Source organism: Anoplolepis gracilipes, chromosome 9 (assembly GCF_047496725.1).
Source record: "Anoplolepis gracilipes chromosome 9, ASM4749672v1, whole genome shotgun sequence".
In the NCBI taxonomy this organism is placed as follows: domain Eukaryota; kingdom Metazoa; phylum Arthropoda; class Insecta; order Hymenoptera; family Formicidae; genus Anoplolepis; species Anoplolepis gracilipes.
In genome coordinates, this window is record NC_132978.1 from 5,223,983 (window position 1) to 5,242,839 (window position 18,857).

Here is an 18,857-nt window from a genome sequence, read left to right on the forward strand (position 1 = left end):
TTGTTCGGTGATAACATTATCGATTCTTCTCAAAATCGACAGCATGATAATGCGCGAGTATCTAAACACAATTCATGTGGGAATGTCGTGAATTCGGATATAAAGGGATTATTGACGCCTGTTGTACATGCCAGATTAATTGGCTGCGTGAACGCAGCAAACATTAAACCGCGGCACGCGTACTCTAATTTCATGTAATGTAACGAACGGGCGATAATTGTTTCATTTTCTAAATTAGCCCGCGTACGATTTTACGGTTTACAGATACGGTGCACGCTTCAATTAATAGAGTTCTCTGAAACCGCGCAATTTCACAGATTCATGATCAATCTCGTCGCAATTTATTTCTGCACCTTTTATTTATTAGCGACATTATGATAAATCGAACAAGAAATACGCTCACGTATGACATCGCGATAAGTCTGTCTTGATGGATAGTTGCCGCACTTACGAGTGCATTCGCACGTGCACGGAATCTGGAGAGGTGCGTTTGTCATCGCATGCCGCTCGCATTCGACGAATTATTTTATTTTAAACGGCCTTAAAGGTCGCCCAGCCTGCCCGATTTAGCGGACACGAGTCATTAAATTAGTTCCGACACATACATGCGCGCACGTCGATAATTGCCGTCCGCTGAGGGTAGTTCGATCCAAGAGCAATGTAACGTGGCTCTGCGACAAGACTTTAAACGAAGCGTGCAATAAAATTTCAAAGTGCTGGAAAAGCTTCAAAACGTCAAGCAATGGCGTAACGAAGGATCCCCAACACGAAAAAAAAGAAAATAAGAAAGGAGGAATAAGAAGAGGAAAGATAAAAAAAGAGCAAAGTAGAAAGAGAGAAGAGAAAAAGGAAAATAAGTAATATAAGAACGATAAAATGGCACGAGAATATAAGAAAAAAAAATTATGAAAAAAAGATAGAAATATGATGACAAAGATCAACGTTGCCTGAAATGAAGGGAAAGAACCTCGAAGTTTATCTGTGTATGTGTGGTGCCAGAAAGCCCGCAAACATTGGCTACGTCACTGCGGTGGGAAATATACCGAATGGAAAATGGTCGTACTGTGAATCGCGTGCTGGAGAAATCGCAGTTTCTCGCAATGCAATCTTTTATACCGTATGTATGCTTGACGGCAATACTCGACGATGCTTTTCCGACCCCTATTCTCGACGACATTTTTCCGCTGTTCCCTTGAGCACTTCGTTCCGTGGACCTTGAAAATTCCATGAATTAAAGTTCGCATCCAATTTCAACGACAGCCAAAACCCTATTTAATTTAAGAGATATTTAAATCTCTGTATTGCCATTTTATTGAACTACATAGCAAAGATAATGAGGATTAATCAGAATTTTTTTTGAAGATATTCCAGAAAAATATTTTTTATCGCTGCATATTAAAAAAATTGATTAATATTAAACTAACAATAAAGAAAAAGAATAGAAAGAATTGAGGATACTATAAAATTAAAAAATTTTAATGTTTCCTCAATTCTCTCTATTTGTTTTCTTAGTTTGATATTAATCAATTTTTTAGCGTCATTAAAAATTTACTTTCAAGATTATTTTGTCTTATCTGAGAAAGCAAATTTACAATTAGATTAAAACGCATGTTGTTATACTAACTATGCTTTTTATAGTACAATTAGTATAACTAACTTAATATAATTGTACTCCTAATTATAATCTGTATGCTCATTAGGCGTAAAATGTTTAAACTGTGTGCAAGTAAAACGAAAGATATATAAATAATTAAATTTATAATTATTATTTAGTGTATATTATTTATTAAATAAATATTTTTATTTTCCGCGAATTTACGTAAAGAAACTTAATCATAAGAACTTACTTAGCAACGGAGATTAATTTATTCGTGGGATTCAGTATCGTTCAAGCATTCTATTTTTACAGTACTAAAATTTCGTTATTTCGCGAGTTGAGAAAGAAGACAAACGCGCTTGAGCTACGGCGGATTTGCTGCACTGAGATTTATTTCCGTCTTTAGAGGTCCTCTGATCCTACCAGAGACACGACATGCCACGCAATGTTCCCCATTTAGATAATGCAATTCGGGATGATGTGATAGCTTAATGCAAAAACACATTGTCAAGAAGCTTGCAGAAAACTTGGCGAATGAATTATTTTTCTATTCTGCAAAACATGTGGCTCATTTATTAAAATTTGTGTATAATGTTTTATTTAGAATGTAGAATGGCAAACTCGTTTCAAAAATAAGAAAAGAGCATTTGTTATCTTGTCAAATACAGTAAGCTTGATTCCTGAGGAGGACTCCTGCAACTGATTCATTTTTCCGTTCTCTCGCACGTTTGCTCTTCCATCTCTCTCGTTCGCGACAATTCGGGTCAAATGGGAGTAATTGAGATCCTTGGGATAAATGGGACAACGCAATGAGTTTCCAATAAAATTTCTAAATTTATTACACGTCGTTTCTCTTATAAAGAGATATTAAGCGACTTGTGTTTTATGTAAATTTAATTTTTTCTAAAAAGATATATGATATGACATAAATTTTCTTATATCATTAAAATATATCAAAAATTCACATTCAATATTGCAACTATTTTACACAAATACAACTTTAATGAACATTCATTATAGAATCGACTAAAATGATATTTTATCATCGAGACTCACTGCGTCGCATCCCATCGATCCCGTTTTATCCGGCTTGATTATCCCGTATGACCTCGATCGTTATAACAGTCCAGACGGTGGACCACCCAGTCCCACGGTATCCTCGCACTCGGTGCAAACCCCGGTGCAGCCAACGCCGGCGCCAAGATGGCCCTTAAAACCGGGCGTGCTGGTACACATCAATCGGACTCACAGCCTACGATCCGGCGGGTTGAACGTTCGCACGAACGAGTCTAATTTGCGTAACGAGCTGGTGGACAAACAGAACGACGAGCCATTCAAACAGAGATTTCTGGACGAAACGCCATTGTCACCGATCGGCTGCAATCCGGCACGCGCGGTATTTCGCCGCGGTAGGAAAGATCAGGCTGTACAGAGGACAACTAGTATGGCCAGTCTGCACGAGGACGGTATGCTCGCCCGGGCTAACAAAATAAAAGCCATGTTTGGTGTACAGCTCAAGGAACAAGCCACCCTGCCCGGTATATCCCGAGAGAAGACAGGTAAGAAAGTCGCCAAGCTACGATCCGACGCGACGTTAATCCGTTTACATTTGCAACCGCTTGCCTTGTATCTTTATCTGTAAGACGGTGACCTTTCGTGCGATTTTAAAATTTAAGGCTTCTTTTAAGGCAGAATATTTTTAAATACAGGTACTTTTAATTTCATACTCAAAATTAATCCGACGCGCTTACAGTGACATAAGCTAAATACGCGCGTACCAGAGAGAAGCAAATGTTTGTAAATGCAAATGGCTTAAACAAATAGCTGTCTCGTACCAAAAATAAACCAAATATACCATCTTCCATATCTGCAAGATGTATACGTAATATTATACATAAAATGAGCCAGTACAAAGATTATTATTTCATCTTTGTGAAAAAATAATGATGCGCTTTGAATATCTATCGACGACTGCATATTATCCGCTTTATGAACACAGCATATTTTATCGATATCTTCTATGGAATATTTTATATATATATATATATATATATATATATATATATATATATATATATTCAATCATCTTGCCAATATCTCACGTTATTGATTTTCCGGTTCCATTCTTGGCAAAACTCTTTTCACGTACTCTTTCTGTAGTTTTTTTTTCGATTGTCGTCACAGGTAATAATAGACTTCATCGTGTTAGCTTCCATTAACTGTGACTTTTCTTTTGGAACTTTTTATACGCTTTAGCGAAATGAAAACGTCGCCGTGTTATTGGGTACTACGTGATATGTAAAGTACGTGTTTTGCGTGTTCCGCGGACGAGTTTGAAATCTCATTAAATATACACTTAATGTATCCAAAACGTAATTAAACATCTAACTTTTCCGTGCCGGCAGAAACTTTGTGTTCTAAAAAAGTACTCGATCTTGCTGTCGCCAGACAGATGCTTATTTGAGAATTATCATTACTTATCATTACTTACAATTAGAATCTACAAATTTAAAAAAATGACAACATTCGAAATTAGATAGATCAATATCCAGTGCATTGAAATTAAATTTATCGTATTAAAAAAAAAATTAAATATTTATTTTATAAAATTTAATACTAAAAATATTATTTATTTATTATTATTTTTATTAGCCCAACTATAGTAATAATACTACTTTTAATTATATTTTATACGGTATTTTTAAAATGTGAAATGTATATAACATTTAACTTACTAATAATTAATTTAATTTGCAATTTAATTAATTTGATTAATTTGATTTAATTTAATTTGCAATTTAATTAAAACCTAAAAGGTAAAAAAATTCATAAAAACAAATAGTTTTGTATTTTTTACAATTTACAATTTACATCTCGAACTGTAAAGAAAACATGAAAACAAATTAATTTCAAAAAAACGTTATGTGATGTACTTTCACTTATGCACAATAAAATATTTTTTTGTATTACTTTATATATTATAATCCTTTATCTTAAAACTGGAGATAAAACATTTATCCTGTATTATTTAACATCCATAACCGCATCCATTACGTTTGAGCTGTCGCATGAGAGATGCTTTATATGTTTGTGACATCGCTCTCGTTGTTGCTTGTATGTTTCTCAGCCGTGACTTACAAAAGAATCGTGCCACGACAGCGGATATTGCACACCATGGAGCCGTCTCGCGAGCCGCATCATAGCAATGTGTCTCGTAAGCGAAAAAAACCTGGGGCAGGTACGTACAAAATATATTCCTGTTAAAACGCGCATGTCTGTCACTTGACTTGCTCGTATAATTTGACTTAAAACCTTCTCCAAAATTGAGGACTTCCTTCCCCATATTTTGTGTTACTTTGCCAATACACGTCGCCGGACAGAAGGATCACACATGTAAATGAGAGCACACAGATACACAGTGCGAATGCCGTAATCATTAGCGAAATAGAGGATTATTTAGTTAATAGGCGACCCACACACACGCCGCACGCAAGAATTCATAGTTTCACATTAACAGAAAATACACACAGCGACCGACCACATAAATTTCATTTATACGCGGTAAATTAATAGTGTGTCATATGTTATTTATTATGCAATTTATGCCCGAAACGATATATGTATAATTTCACACATTTCTTTCACGATATCACTCTTTTTTATTAAAATTATATAAAATTTTTTATCGCGTATATACCACAATTTTTTTAACAGAGAGCTTTTGTTCTTTTGCAAAGTTATGAATTGATAATAACAATTATCAATAATGACACAATATTGTTCTATTACCTATCGATGTTTCGATTAAACTGTGATCATAATACAAATTGTAAAAAGAAATAGAAATATAAATTAGAAGCTAGGTTCAATCGCGGAATTCAAAAATACAGAATTCTGATAAAAGAAAGAAATTGCATTGATTGCGCGATTGATTGCTTTGAATTTTTTTAATCCCACAATCCTGAAATCCAATTCGAAATTGCAATCTGTTTCAGACTTTTCTTTCTCGTTACCATGTTTTATATTCTTTATACTGTACAATAATAAAAGTTGGTCTTTATATTGGATTAAGTTAAAATGTGTTGGTCGATCGTGGAACGTCGAATCTATTGCCATCGACGACAATTTACGTTACGACAATTTATGCAACGTTATTCTCTTTTTGCAATTGCAGATCCCAATCAAGCCGCGAATAACAATCATGTGAACAGCGTGTCGGAAGTTCTTCCCGACTCGGGAACGAAGACATTCTACGAAAACTTACCTTTTCACGGGATTCAAGCGCCACCTAACAAGGTTAGTATAATGATCATTATATAGAAGAAAAAGAAAAGTGAAAAGTTTTTGTCCGGACCGCATGAGAGCTAGATTCGACTTGCAATATGCACATTAGCGTGATTGCCAAAGAGAAAGGGAAGTAATGATGGCAAATGTATCAGTCGCGAAAAATCAATTTGCAACGGATTAATTTTACATGTTGAAGTGTAAAAAATAATGTGTCACAAATATCTTTTATAAATAAAAAAAATAATACTAAAAAGATACGATATGCATCTACTGTAATTGGTATCCACTTAGATGGTGTTTAATTACAACATTCTTCGATTTTGGACTTGAACTATGTTAGAAGAGCGAACGTAATTCAAGATGAAACTAAATTCACATGCAAGATCGACCCAAGTTGATACATCGATACCCTCTTGGTACACATTTCTGCCAGTTAGCCGCCAAGTTTCGTGAACAGTTCGTCGATTAACGTTACCTCCTTCTGACCAAATACGTTCGAGAGGTGATAGCAAGTGAAATGCGGTGAAAGGCCAAGAGAGTAGATATTAGTACGACCCTTCGCGTCGCTCAACCTCTTCGAAGGCCCGCAAGCACTTAGAAGTGCCTCGCCACTTCGACATACGGTTCCTCCTACGGTATTGCTCGTGCTTCACTTTGTAAAGAGCTCTACCGAGCTCGGTTATACTCAAGGCCTCTTTCGACCCTCGTAATGGCTATAATGTTACTTTGCACTGACTTTCGAAATCGCTGTTTCGCAATTAAGAGGCCAATCCTGGCTCATGGTACTCGTTCGCTTTATCGAATTACTGGTGCAAATGCATCGTCGTCTCCCCCGCTACTTCCCGTCTCTTTTTACCAACACATCCACCCGTTTCGTTAACTACAAATTATTACGGTTAATTGGTTCGCCTCAAGCAAACATTTAAATAATTAGTTTCGCCATTTCACAAACGGTTTGCGCTTCTCTTTGAGTTTGAACAATTAGAGTCAAAGAAGAAACCGTAAAGAATGAGTTTGTTATATATCTGAAAAATTGTGAAATCTTTTCAAGGTGACAGAATTTACAGCCATTTCTGCAAATTTAGTAAAGCATAAAAATAATTCTGGCTACCTTGTATGCCTAGATAGAAAAGAATATCATGAATAACGCGATAAAAAGAAAAATGTTATTTTTGTGTATCGGAAGGTTCGCAATAATACATGAGGTATTATTATCTAAGTCTCCTTTGCTTTAGAAACGCATTCGAGATGACGTCGATCTAGATCTTTACGATGTAAATTCTGCCGTCTCAATCGATTCTACCGCGTCACGTTTCTCAAGCGAATAAATATATCGTTCTCCCTTGAGTCGTCGAGTATTCTGCAAAGGATATTCTACCTCGTAGAGTGTCAGTTCAATTCGAGAAATGTTACAGACTCTCTTTGAATCAGGATTTATTTTGATAGTAATACGACCGATTCGATATCTGAAGAAAACAATTCTTTACGATATATGTATAATAATATAGCTATATCTATTACGTATATTTTAATATTTATAAAGATTATATGGTAATATTTATAAGGTCTCTAATTTTTCTATTTCCATTTCAACATAGTGTAACTACATTATATTCAAATATTTATATATCAAAATATTATGTGTACATGTGTTTGTGTGTGATAAAAAGATGAAAGTAATTAATAATAACGACTGATAATTTGCCGTCATTATCTCTCGCAGTAATTAATATACGATAAATAACGTTGCTTGTCAACGATATTATTGTTGGTTGCAGAGTTGAGGTAATCGCGTCGCTTTTAGCGATAATCATGCGAAACCGATGCTGCTAAAATGCATGTCGAGTGAAACATTCATTTATTCAGTACGTCGTCAAAATATTTTATTTGCGTGAGACGTGATACTCTCACAATGATACTCTGCACGCAGCGGAAAATAATTGTTGATTAAAAGGAGATAATAATTTTCAGCAAAATTTATATATACACTTTCCTGAAAAATATGTCGTTAAATTGTATGTTAAGTATGTCGAAAAATTAGCGCGCGCAATTCACAAATTTTATATCTTTTTTCTCTCCAACCTTCGAGTCTTTTTTTAATTAATTATTCGAATGTTTACGCACTTTGCAAATGGCTGCTTTTATATACTGCTTGTTACGTAATTTCTCTCGTGTAATATTCATATACTGACGATAACGTTCTATATCGATTGTCTTCCAGATAATCGCAATAATTTAACAGAGTTTCATAAAAATTATGGGGATATAATTTGCCAATGAGAAGTAAACGAAATTGTATTAATTTGTAACAAGTAAGTGATTGTGCTATTAATTCTTCGCGCTGCCCTCACGACACACATTTTTTGCGAACTTTTGAATACTTTTATTAGCTGTAGGAAGTCTCGTAGCCCAATCAATATAGTGGAAAAAAGAACGTCGTGATGACCAGGTAATTCAGCGCTGTGCGAGTGTAACGAGCATTGCTACTTAGGCGAAAATAAATTCACTGCTCGCTTTTCTTTTTTTTTTTCTAATTTAATCGTACTCGCATTTTAACATTGTTTAGGACCAATTGTTGCAATGAATTTCTAATAAAATTCGTGTGTTTTACAACGGAACGGCTTTACAATGTTCTTTTCTTATCGAAATCGATATATCTGATTTTGTGCTGATTAACGCTCGAATCGTTTATCCGTGTCATCTGTTAAATAAAAACTAATGGTAACGAAATTCTTAATTTAAAAATCTGATAAAATTCATCGTGTTTTGTCGCATTTTTTTTTACGAATAAATAAAATCGCTGCAGGTTTTTATTCAACCATTTTAATAAATAATAGAATTTATTCAACTAAATCGGCTGTTCGTACAGATTGATGTATATAGTATTAAATGTTTGTTTATATCAAATAAAATTTCAGTTTAATGCATCTTTATTGTATATAAGTGACATCTATAAAAATAATTATTTAGTAGTAGAATAACTACAGGTTATATATATATATATATATATATATATATATAATTAATGAATTAGTTTAGACAAGTTATGCATAAGATATCAACAACTCCCGTAAATTTTTGAAATTATAGATTTAGATAATAGACGCTAGATTTGTATACTGATATAATTACGTGCTTAATTATTTAGTTTTCGTAGTAATTTCTTGACAAATTCTGATTGACACGAACGGGCTAATTTTGTTTAACGGAAAGCACCGCTGACATCGCAAAATCCACGTAGGCAAAGCTCATTTCAGCAAGTTTACCGAGCGAAATTAGCCGAATCGGTTTACCTAATTCGCTAGTATTCACAATCCGAGTGCAATCTGAATCAATCAACGTATAATTCGATGAGAGGCAATAAGCACACCGTGTTGCTGGCACGGCGCATTCGATAATTAGCCGATACCGAATGGATGATGGTCCTAACATATCGACAATAACCGCGATACGCGCCATTTTCCTAGCGTTGCCACACTACATTTCAATTAGCTATGATTACTTCGAAAAATTGTATTATCGAAGAAATTTTCGCCATTTGATTCCTTTCATCGACACGCTGTTACTTCAATTTGAAAATTTTATCGAATAAAATTTAAAAAACTAATTAAAATTATAATTGTTCTGCTTTTTTTTTGCGATCATAATTTAATAATTCATTCATGATAATACACTGTATTTATTTCTCACACAATGAGATTGGAGAAAATTATTTTTACAAGTAATTGCTATGCACCAATAATTTTATTTGACTTTCTTTTTATCAAATAAAGTAAACAAATTTTATTTTATAATTTTTGTTAAATAAAGTTTAAAAAAAATAATTATATAATGTTCTTTATTCAATCATAATTTGATAATCCGTGTAATATAATGTAATTGTTTACACAACAAAGAGTGGAAAAAATTATTTATAAAAATAATTCTTGCTTTAAACGATCACACTACTGATATAGTTACATATCGCTATAAAATTATATTACTTATTTTATAAAATACAAAATTATTATATAACAATTTTTTTATTCCTAATATAATTTAGTTTATAAAAATTTCGCCAATAGTTTTATTTATTTATGTCAATAGATATCTATTATACAACGTTACATTTTCGAAACGTGTCGTCAAGCACATCAACGTTAGATTAGCCTAGTTGTAATCATTACAAGGATAGAAGTGACATAATTACATCAGTGATACTCGTCGAAAATGCCAATAGCAATTCAGAAATTGACATAGATTGCCTACTTATGTCCTACGGCGAGGAGGAGCCGTTTCGGTCAATCTACTGTACGAAGCCGAGACTTCGCGTCCCTAATCGAGTTATCACGAAACGTCATTAGCCTCGAATCCTCGTCATTGATATTATCGGATAATCGAGCGTTAATCAGCAAACCGAACCGAAATCGAGCCGAAGGATGTTGTGTATGCGAATGGCCGCTGGCTGCGTTTTGTTTTAGTTGGTTACTCCTAAGTTTGCCCGAGTTTCGGCTTTGCATGGCACGTTGCATCATTCCTTCACGGCCTCGCCGTGCTCCTCGCGGCCACCCAGCAGAGCTGTCAGCCTCTGCGACGGTAGTTCCGGCTACGAATCGACCATGAGCCACCTAGGACCCCACTACAACGTCTACAACGTACCTAGGGGCAATTCGCCGGTGCTCAAGTACAACACCCTGAAGCCGCGACGTCGTAAGCAGAAGCACTCGCAGCAGTTTTACTCTCTACGTTTATGCCGCCGGCATGAAAACATCCGCAAAAAGTACGAGTTGTACGCGATACCAATTTATAAGACGTGCCCGCACAGAAGCGACAGCACGGCTACAATCGCGACGATTGTCCGATCGATGGAGGACACGCCGTCCCTGACTTTGAGCCAGAGATCGATCAATCTGATGAGCCGATCGGCGCCGTCGACGCCGATACCACCGTCGCCGACGACGCCACCAATACCAGCGCCGAGGATGACCAAGAAGATCGACCCGTCTAAACACACTTATCAAAATGTCCCTCTCCCCGTTTTTCCGCCGAAAAACGCTTCGTTGCCTAAGCTTAAGGTTTGTCAACTATTCATGATCTACAATAAGAGATCCCCGCATCTGATGACGTTGCTCGCGGACGTTGCCGCAAGCGAAATTTTCGGCAACCGCTTCTCGATCAATCCTGTCGCGATGAGTTCGTATTGTCGAGGGATCATCCACGGATATAAAAATATCGTAATTATTATTATCGTGATTTTTATGTTATAGATGTATATTCCAGCTGTAAAAGTTATAAAATCTTAGATACCGTTAAATAAATATTTTGTTTGCAATGTAGCAAAAAATATTTCAAGTACCGGCATGTAGTTGCTAGAATTAGATAGAAAATACACACATATATTATATATATATATATATAAGTACATGAGAAATGTGTGTATTGAATTTCATATTTCTGGAAGCTTTTAGCTATTTTTATATACTATATACACAACTCTTTCAGAAAATGCTGTTCTTTCATCAAATACTTCAACAACATAGTATTTTGCGAAGTTACGAAATAACGACGTTATATCAGAATTCACAAAGATAGTAAAATGACTGAAAAAATAATTTATAATTTTATAAGAAATTAATTTGTGAAATTAATTTTGTTTGAAATGTAAATTTTTTACGTGTCTCGGGATATATTAAACTTTCGATTTAATTTGTATCAGTCTTTGTCACAGATCAATCAAGTATTTATTGAATAGTTATTACTGGCGCATATAAATTATAAACTTTTCTCATATTTTAATCATTATCTGACCACAAATATTAATATTTAATCTCGAAATTTGGAACAACGTGAAATGAAACATTTCATTATTAATGAACAATGACTTGCATCAATTATAAACGAAACATAATGAAGTTCGATGAAAGGCCATGTCCAATTATACAATAGAACAATTAGAAGGCATTCATAATCAATATTGTACAATTAGTTCCTCTTAAAAAAATACTATATAGTTTATTTAAATCTTATTCGGATGCTGATAAAATAAAAAAAAATTTCTTTTATTGTTTATGTGACATATTTTTGTGACTTTAGTCACCTTTATAAATAATTTTGTGTTATTAAAAAAAATTTGTAGACATTTATATCATATATAATTTATTGCATTATCGATTTTAATTTGCCAAAGTATTAATCGAGTTAGTCTGCAATAGAAAGTTTGCAATTCCTTGGAATAGATGTATTTATATTATCGTAGTAATAATAGCAGTAACAAGCATGAATGGTGCTTCAAATAGCTCCCGATGTCACTTATTGTTAGATCTGAAAGTTCTTTGACATGTATCATCATACCTATTACAACAACTTTCTCATATATCGCTCGTTATGACTTTACGAACACATCATCGCGTCAATAAATAGATTCTCTTGCCGAAGACTTTTATAACTTTGTTACTCAAACTATACGTAATCACGAAAGTTATACGAGTGGCAATGTCCAGCGAGCAAAAGGTCAATCTCCGTTCCTTTATAAGCACCGAGTAACATTAGCATCTCGCGCCTACTGCATGTGTACGATTTACATGTCCGTAATAGATATAAAACAGCAGCTTCTCGAGCGAGTAGGAGGTAGAGTTGCTGGAAGCCGAGTTATAATCGGAAATCATATTTTCCCTGCTAAGCTGGATCCGGGCATCTATGTAGCGACCGCCCTTGTGCATGTTGGCCGCGTGTCAAGTAAGTTTTCACTGTCACACACGCTTAACCAAATAACTCGAGCTCTTTATTGTTTCGAAACACGGACGTGCCTGAGATATTATCTCGAAGGGTTTTTTTTTTTTTTTTTTTTTTTTTTTGCTATCGCTACTCATTATTTGTTCCTTTATTTTTCACCAGTGATTAATTTCACCAAAGAGAGATGCACGTTGAGAGATTTCCAAACGGAAATGTCTTTCCTCACTTAGCGATCAATAGCATAAATCCTTGCACATTTTATGATATCGCTATATCAGATATAGGTTCGCCGATGAGCACCGTCAACGGAGATTTCTTTGAAGTCGGGCAAAGGATGCATGAATAAAATCTATCGAGCAGTAATTTATGTGTAAATTTATGTCTTTATGTGTCTTAAAATATAAACATTATTAAAAGTCATAAACACATTTTATACAGATATTATATACTCTCTTAAAATGGAATCAGTGTATTATTTGAAAAGCAGTGAATAATCACTAATGGTCTCAGTAATAAATGCATTGCAAAGCAATGAAATTTCACAGAAAGAACCTAATAGTAATAACTGTTTAATCAATAATATTTTAAAATACACTTTATATACACATATACTTATAATATTATATATGACATATTTTTATTAGTATATTTTATGAAAGAAATATATGAATTTTTTTTACCAAGAATTTCTTGTTTATTCGTTGTGACTTTATTACATTTTAAAAGTAGAAACGTGTAATATGTATAAAATATTACATACATATAATTTAGAACTTACTACTTAGTTGTATATGTTTAATTCTAAAGATATGTATGTGCATGTGAAAGGTTCTTTAAAAAAATATAGTAATCCAAATAAAAAAAAACTTTAAAAGCTATAACTTGCAAATACATATGTCTGTGATTTATTATTAAATATTAATTATAATTTAATTAATATTAAAGATAATTTTTCAATGATATTTTCGTGAACATAATAAATGAAATACAAGAGGGAGAAGCATGAATGTTTTCATTTAAAATCAGTGAAATATTCACTGATCTTAAGTGAAACTTTTATATTACTACTTTAGTTGGTAATATTTTTACTGATTCAATTTAAGAGAGTAACAGCAATGACTTGAATGATTTGATAATATTTGTTTCACTGTCAGGTCAATAAAACTTAAGATCATACGCGTGTTAAAATTATATAGAATACAATCAAACTGTACAAAGTGCTCCTTTCAAGTGCTATTATCGTTACAATAATGTAATAAGAATTGTATGTGAATCAATCACGAATGTTTGCACATCAAATTTCCGATGTGTAATCCTATATACACTTATTGATTTCAGCCTCTCTCTTTTTGATTTAAGAAAAATCTGTATTATACTTATAAATATTTATTTATTTATAATTATATATTTATAATTATAATATAGATTTTTTTTGAAAGTAATATCTAAAGAATCTATATAATACGAAGAATGTGATCATTATTTATATCAAATATAGATCGATTTATACAGATAGATTTTTCTAAAATTGGAAAATCGAAATAATGTCTCAGCCGTCCGATTTGTTCACGCACACTTTTTTCGAATCTACGTCGCGTTAACCGCTCGCATCCCTATTTCGCCTGGTCCCAACTACTAACCGTGCCTGTTGCAGACCGACAGCCTATACAACTACAAAGAACACTACCAGCAGCAGCATCGGCAGGAGATGCAGCAGTACAGCTACCCCTTACCGAGCAACAGTTCGAATCAACTAACACTGCCACTAACGCGCAATCTCTACCATCCCTCGATAGTTAGTCCCTTGCAAACCTCCCTCGTCCACACTAACAACAGTCGGCCGTCCACCCTGGTGCATCACGAGGCCGCCACGACCGGCAATCACTTGCCCGCGGTGCATCGGGATGAAGAGCAGCAGCAGCAGCAGCAGCAGCAGCAGCAGCAGAATTACGGCAATCACGACGCCAGACAGTCGTCGTCGCGTCGACATTCGTCGACGAATCGACGTAACGAGCGTAACCGGAAGTACCGGAAGTCGAGCGATCGGAGCAAATCGAAGCAGAACCGTCAAAGAGGAGACGTTCCGTCGCGACGTAACGATGCTACCTTCAACGACGTCTCGCCCCCCGATTGCGAGACCAGCTTCCACCAGATCCCGGATCTGGGCACGTCCGAAACGATGTACAAGATCTCGTATCCACATTATTACGAGGATGACATGGATGACGCGGAGTGTTCCACCGACTATCACAGATCGAACTCGGCGGTAGTGCGTCAGCAGCAGCAGCAGCAGCAGCAGCAACAGCAACAGCAACAACCACCGTCGTGGGATCGGCAATCGAATCGTTGCACCGGCAACAACACGACGGACATGAACGACGTGAAAAGTCGCAACAAAATATCAAAGACGAGACTGCCGACGGGCAACCTCGGTGACGTCCGTGCACCCTCCGCGCCCACGATAATGCAGTACGCCGAGCTTCACTTCCGGGATGTCGGTCAGGAGATCGATGTCTAAAGGTTAGTGGCCCTGCAGCAACCCTGCTGCAGCGACGCAGCGATCCTCCTTCCCTATCTACCTGCGGGGAACGCACGGGTGCATACGCATTTTTTTCTCAGGAGAATATGTCATGACAATTTGTGTGTGTGTGTGTGTGTTTTAAGACTCTGAGATACTGAGTTACTGTCTTTAGAGGTAACGCACCCGCGCGCGTCGAACACATTCTTTAACATGTGTTCTCTACGTACGTCGTGTTCAAAGGTAGGACAAATTAATATATCTCTTTCATTTTCTTCCACTCTGCTTTACTCTGTGCCTCTTTTTAATGCTAATCTTTTCTTGTCTAATCTTCAGCTTTACAACTGCTTTACAACTTATTTATCCGATTTTCAAGAACGATTTTAGAAATATTTTCTCTCTTTTTGCATTTTTTAATTAACAACATTAATTACGGCGGCTTATTAATTTTGATCGAGCTTCGATAAGCTTATAAAAAAAGTGATTCTGATATTGTAGAAAATTTCGTATTTTCTCTTTTATATAACGTAATTTTATAATTTTATATCTCCCTCATTGATAGCTAATCAATATAACCATATATATATTAAAATATTACTAGCTTTGAATATCCTTTTTGAGAAAAAAAAATATGCTATTCGCATAGCGTAGCTCAATATTTCGAAACGAAATCGTCGACAACGTTACATATAAATTTTTATTCATATCACTTTTGAATTCTGACACTATTTCTGCGATTGCTCTTTGATAAACCGCGTATTGTAAATCAATATTGCTATAAAGCTTTATTTTTAAAAAATTGGTAATGTTGAGCGACATAAAACATTACTGGATACGACACGCGGACAGACCGCTTATCCTATGGCCAATCGAAAGATGACACGCACGGCGAATATTTTCAATATTTAAAATTCAATCCCAAAATATGCAATTCGCCAAAAGGAAACAGCTTTGTGTGCGTATCTGTAAAATGTTGTTAAATAAATAAAAAAAATAACGAATAGATGCGACACGCAGAAAAAAGTCAATAGTGTTTGTTTGAGCATCGCTACCGTACAAAATTGATAAAACAAACAATGTGCAAATATCATAATAGATGCGCGACCACGTATATGAAATTTAGGCAGGTAAACTATCCAATCTGATATATATTGTAGCTAGCCAATGTTAAATATTAACGATATCTCAAAAAAAACTTGATCAATAATAACGAGCTAGTATCTATCTGATATGGATTTAAGACTGTCGAATTTTGAAACGTCCTATATATATTACACACCTATAACAGACACACATAAATATATAGTTAATGTTTATACTAGAGAGCATGGTTTGTTTCCCTCCGTCTTATTTTCAATTACAAAATCCATCTTTGTAGACTTTTATAGGTAATGTCGGATCGTCATGAATTTTTTGTAATAAAAATGGTATACACACAGTACAATAAAGATTATCCATCATCTTCAAGTCTTGAGAAACTGATGGAATACGGAATACAGATATTAATTGTGAGATCGTTTGTAATCGTTAATATCGTCTGATCTCGCGGTGTAACGTCGCTCTTTTCGTAAAAAAAAAAAAAAAAAAATATTTATACTTCCCCGATTTCCTCGAACAAATTGTCAAATAATTTGACGCTGTCTTTGCAATTAAACCGAATTAAATCGTCCAAACAATTCTCGATCGTTGTATATATAGTATCTTGCATATCTCCGTATATCTTGTAATGGTATCCTGCCTACACTGTAGCACAAGAGGCGCATCGAACGACGAGAAGGAATTGCTGCATGCGTATCAATTGTATATCTCTCAATGTTTGTTTGTAGGAGGGTCAGCTGACAAAGAGCGATACGTACATTTACTAGGACAATTTGGCGTCCGACAAGCGTCCTGTAGGTACATTGTACGGAGTATGTCACGTCGCTTACACGCATAACGTAAATTGAGTGTACCACCATAAATACGGAATGTCTATTCGCGAGGGATACAGAACTCAAACTCGCTTCGCGCGCTCGTTCACGGACTCTTGCAACGATTCAATCTCTTACGGAATTACATATTGTTCATTTATTGCGCTGCTGTCCCAAACTCTTTTTGATTCTTGCTTGCATAGAGCTTTGTATGTTATAAAATTTCTTCTCTCCATTATATAGAAGCATGTATACAATTCATATTTTATTATCTGTGAAGAAAGCGGGAAAAAGAGAGAGAGAGAGAGAGAGAGAGGGAAAGAAAGAGAAAGAGAGAAAGATACTCGGAAAAAATTACGGGAATATCTGTTTTTTTAAATAATTTTGAAATATCCAGATTATTATATATCTAACTTTCATGTCGCATAATATCGACCATTGTGCGTTAATCGCAAAACATTGGCCACTCGTTTTTTATTTATATTCGTATTTTATGCATATAACGAAATGAAACACAGATGTCAATTATATTACGAAATTTATTATAATCGTCGCTCTTGCTGCGTGCAACAATAAAAGCTTCGAATCAATTAGAATTTAATAATTAAAAGAATACAATCCTCAATCTTGAATCGTGCATAATTTAATACTTGTGGAGTATCTAGCATGAAGCATGATAACACTAATCCCAGCTACATTTAATCTTAACAATTGACGAGCTGAGGGATTTAATCGGATTATCGATCAGATGGTTTACATAATCGATCATCTCTGTTAAATCTCTCAGCCCTTCATCGAGACCCCTGTCCTCATGTATTTGCCCTAGGCACATCGTTGTCTAATTGACAGACATCGATTACGAACGAGAAAGCTTTCACACCCGAAATGGTACACCAGATCGTTTGTCGAATGCTTGCACAGCAGGTCTGTTACAAAACTTTGCAAACAGTCCACTAGTAGAAACTATTGTGTGCATAATCGTCCGCGAGGCACGATTGGAATCCAAACAATACAAGAATTAAAGAGAGACGTCTAAATTTTTTATTTTATCAAAATTTTACATGACATCTTTCTAAAATAATTTGAAAATCTTTTTATATCATTAAAAATATAAATAAAAGCAATAATCTCTCAAATATACCAAAAACGTAATGTAACAATAAAAATTACTTCTAAGTAAAATGTGTTTAATTTTGTATATTTTATACATGAACAATTCTATCTGTCTTCTGATAAAATAGAAGAATGTGTAAGAAAAGCATTTAAAAAGTCAAGATGTCTTCGAGAAACTTGTATTGTCTGGAAAGTAGAGCACTTTTATCTCCAGATATTCGTCAAGTTTTTCTGTTTTATACAGCCCTTCAAGCCGGAATTCTCGGATCTCGATTATGCGGACGTGGATTACAAATCATACGGGCCGATTAACTATAAAGCCGCCAGTATCGCGCTCCTCCAAAAGCAACAGCAGCAGCAGCAACAACAAACTCAACAGCAGCAGCGACTTTTGAGTAGGAGACCGCAAATGTATGGTGCTTCGGACGATAACGAGGAACTGCTTTAATCCTTTCTCTTTTTTTTGTTGATTTAATAATATAATTCAGCCTATTCTAGCCTTCTCGGGGAGATGCAATGATAAGATACAATTTTGTAAGCGAAATATAATACTCGATAGTTACTCGCTAAATTCGATTTTTATGAGATGCACGTTGCCATAATAAATTTATATAGCATTGCAATATATATTCTCATGGAAAGTGAATTTAACGAGCTATAATTACGATTCTGCGTCGCGTAATGCGTTTGTTCATGCAAACACGATTGCAACGCATACTAC

At 35.0% G+C, this 18,857-nt stretch overlaps 1 protein-coding gene across 4 annotated transcripts in view; it reads left to right on the plus strand.

Moving 5' to 3' along the window:
• Nrm (neuromusculin) overlaps positions 1-18,517 on the plus strand; it is a 183,435-nt gene extending 164,918 nt beyond the window's left edge. For 2 of the 4 annotated variants that reach the window (XM_072899749.1, XM_072899750.1), the window contains 4 exons: positions 5,772-5,893; positions 10,345-10,938; positions 14,250-15,115; positions 18,381-18,517. In XM_072899749.1, the coding sequence (XP_072755850.1) occupies positions 5,772-5,893; positions 10,345-10,938; positions 14,250-15,113 (1,580 nt within the window). In that variant the 3' untranslated portion in view covers positions 15,114-15,115; positions 18,381-18,517. Of the gene's footprint in view, positions 1-2,722; positions 3,157-4,724; positions 4,836-5,771; positions 5,894-10,344; positions 10,939-14,249; positions 15,116-18,380 lie in introns of all 4 variants that reach the window. The other 2 variants (XM_072899752.1, XM_072899751.1) reach the window with 2 other exon arrangements.
• Positions 18,518-18,857: the final 340 nt, after the last annotated feature.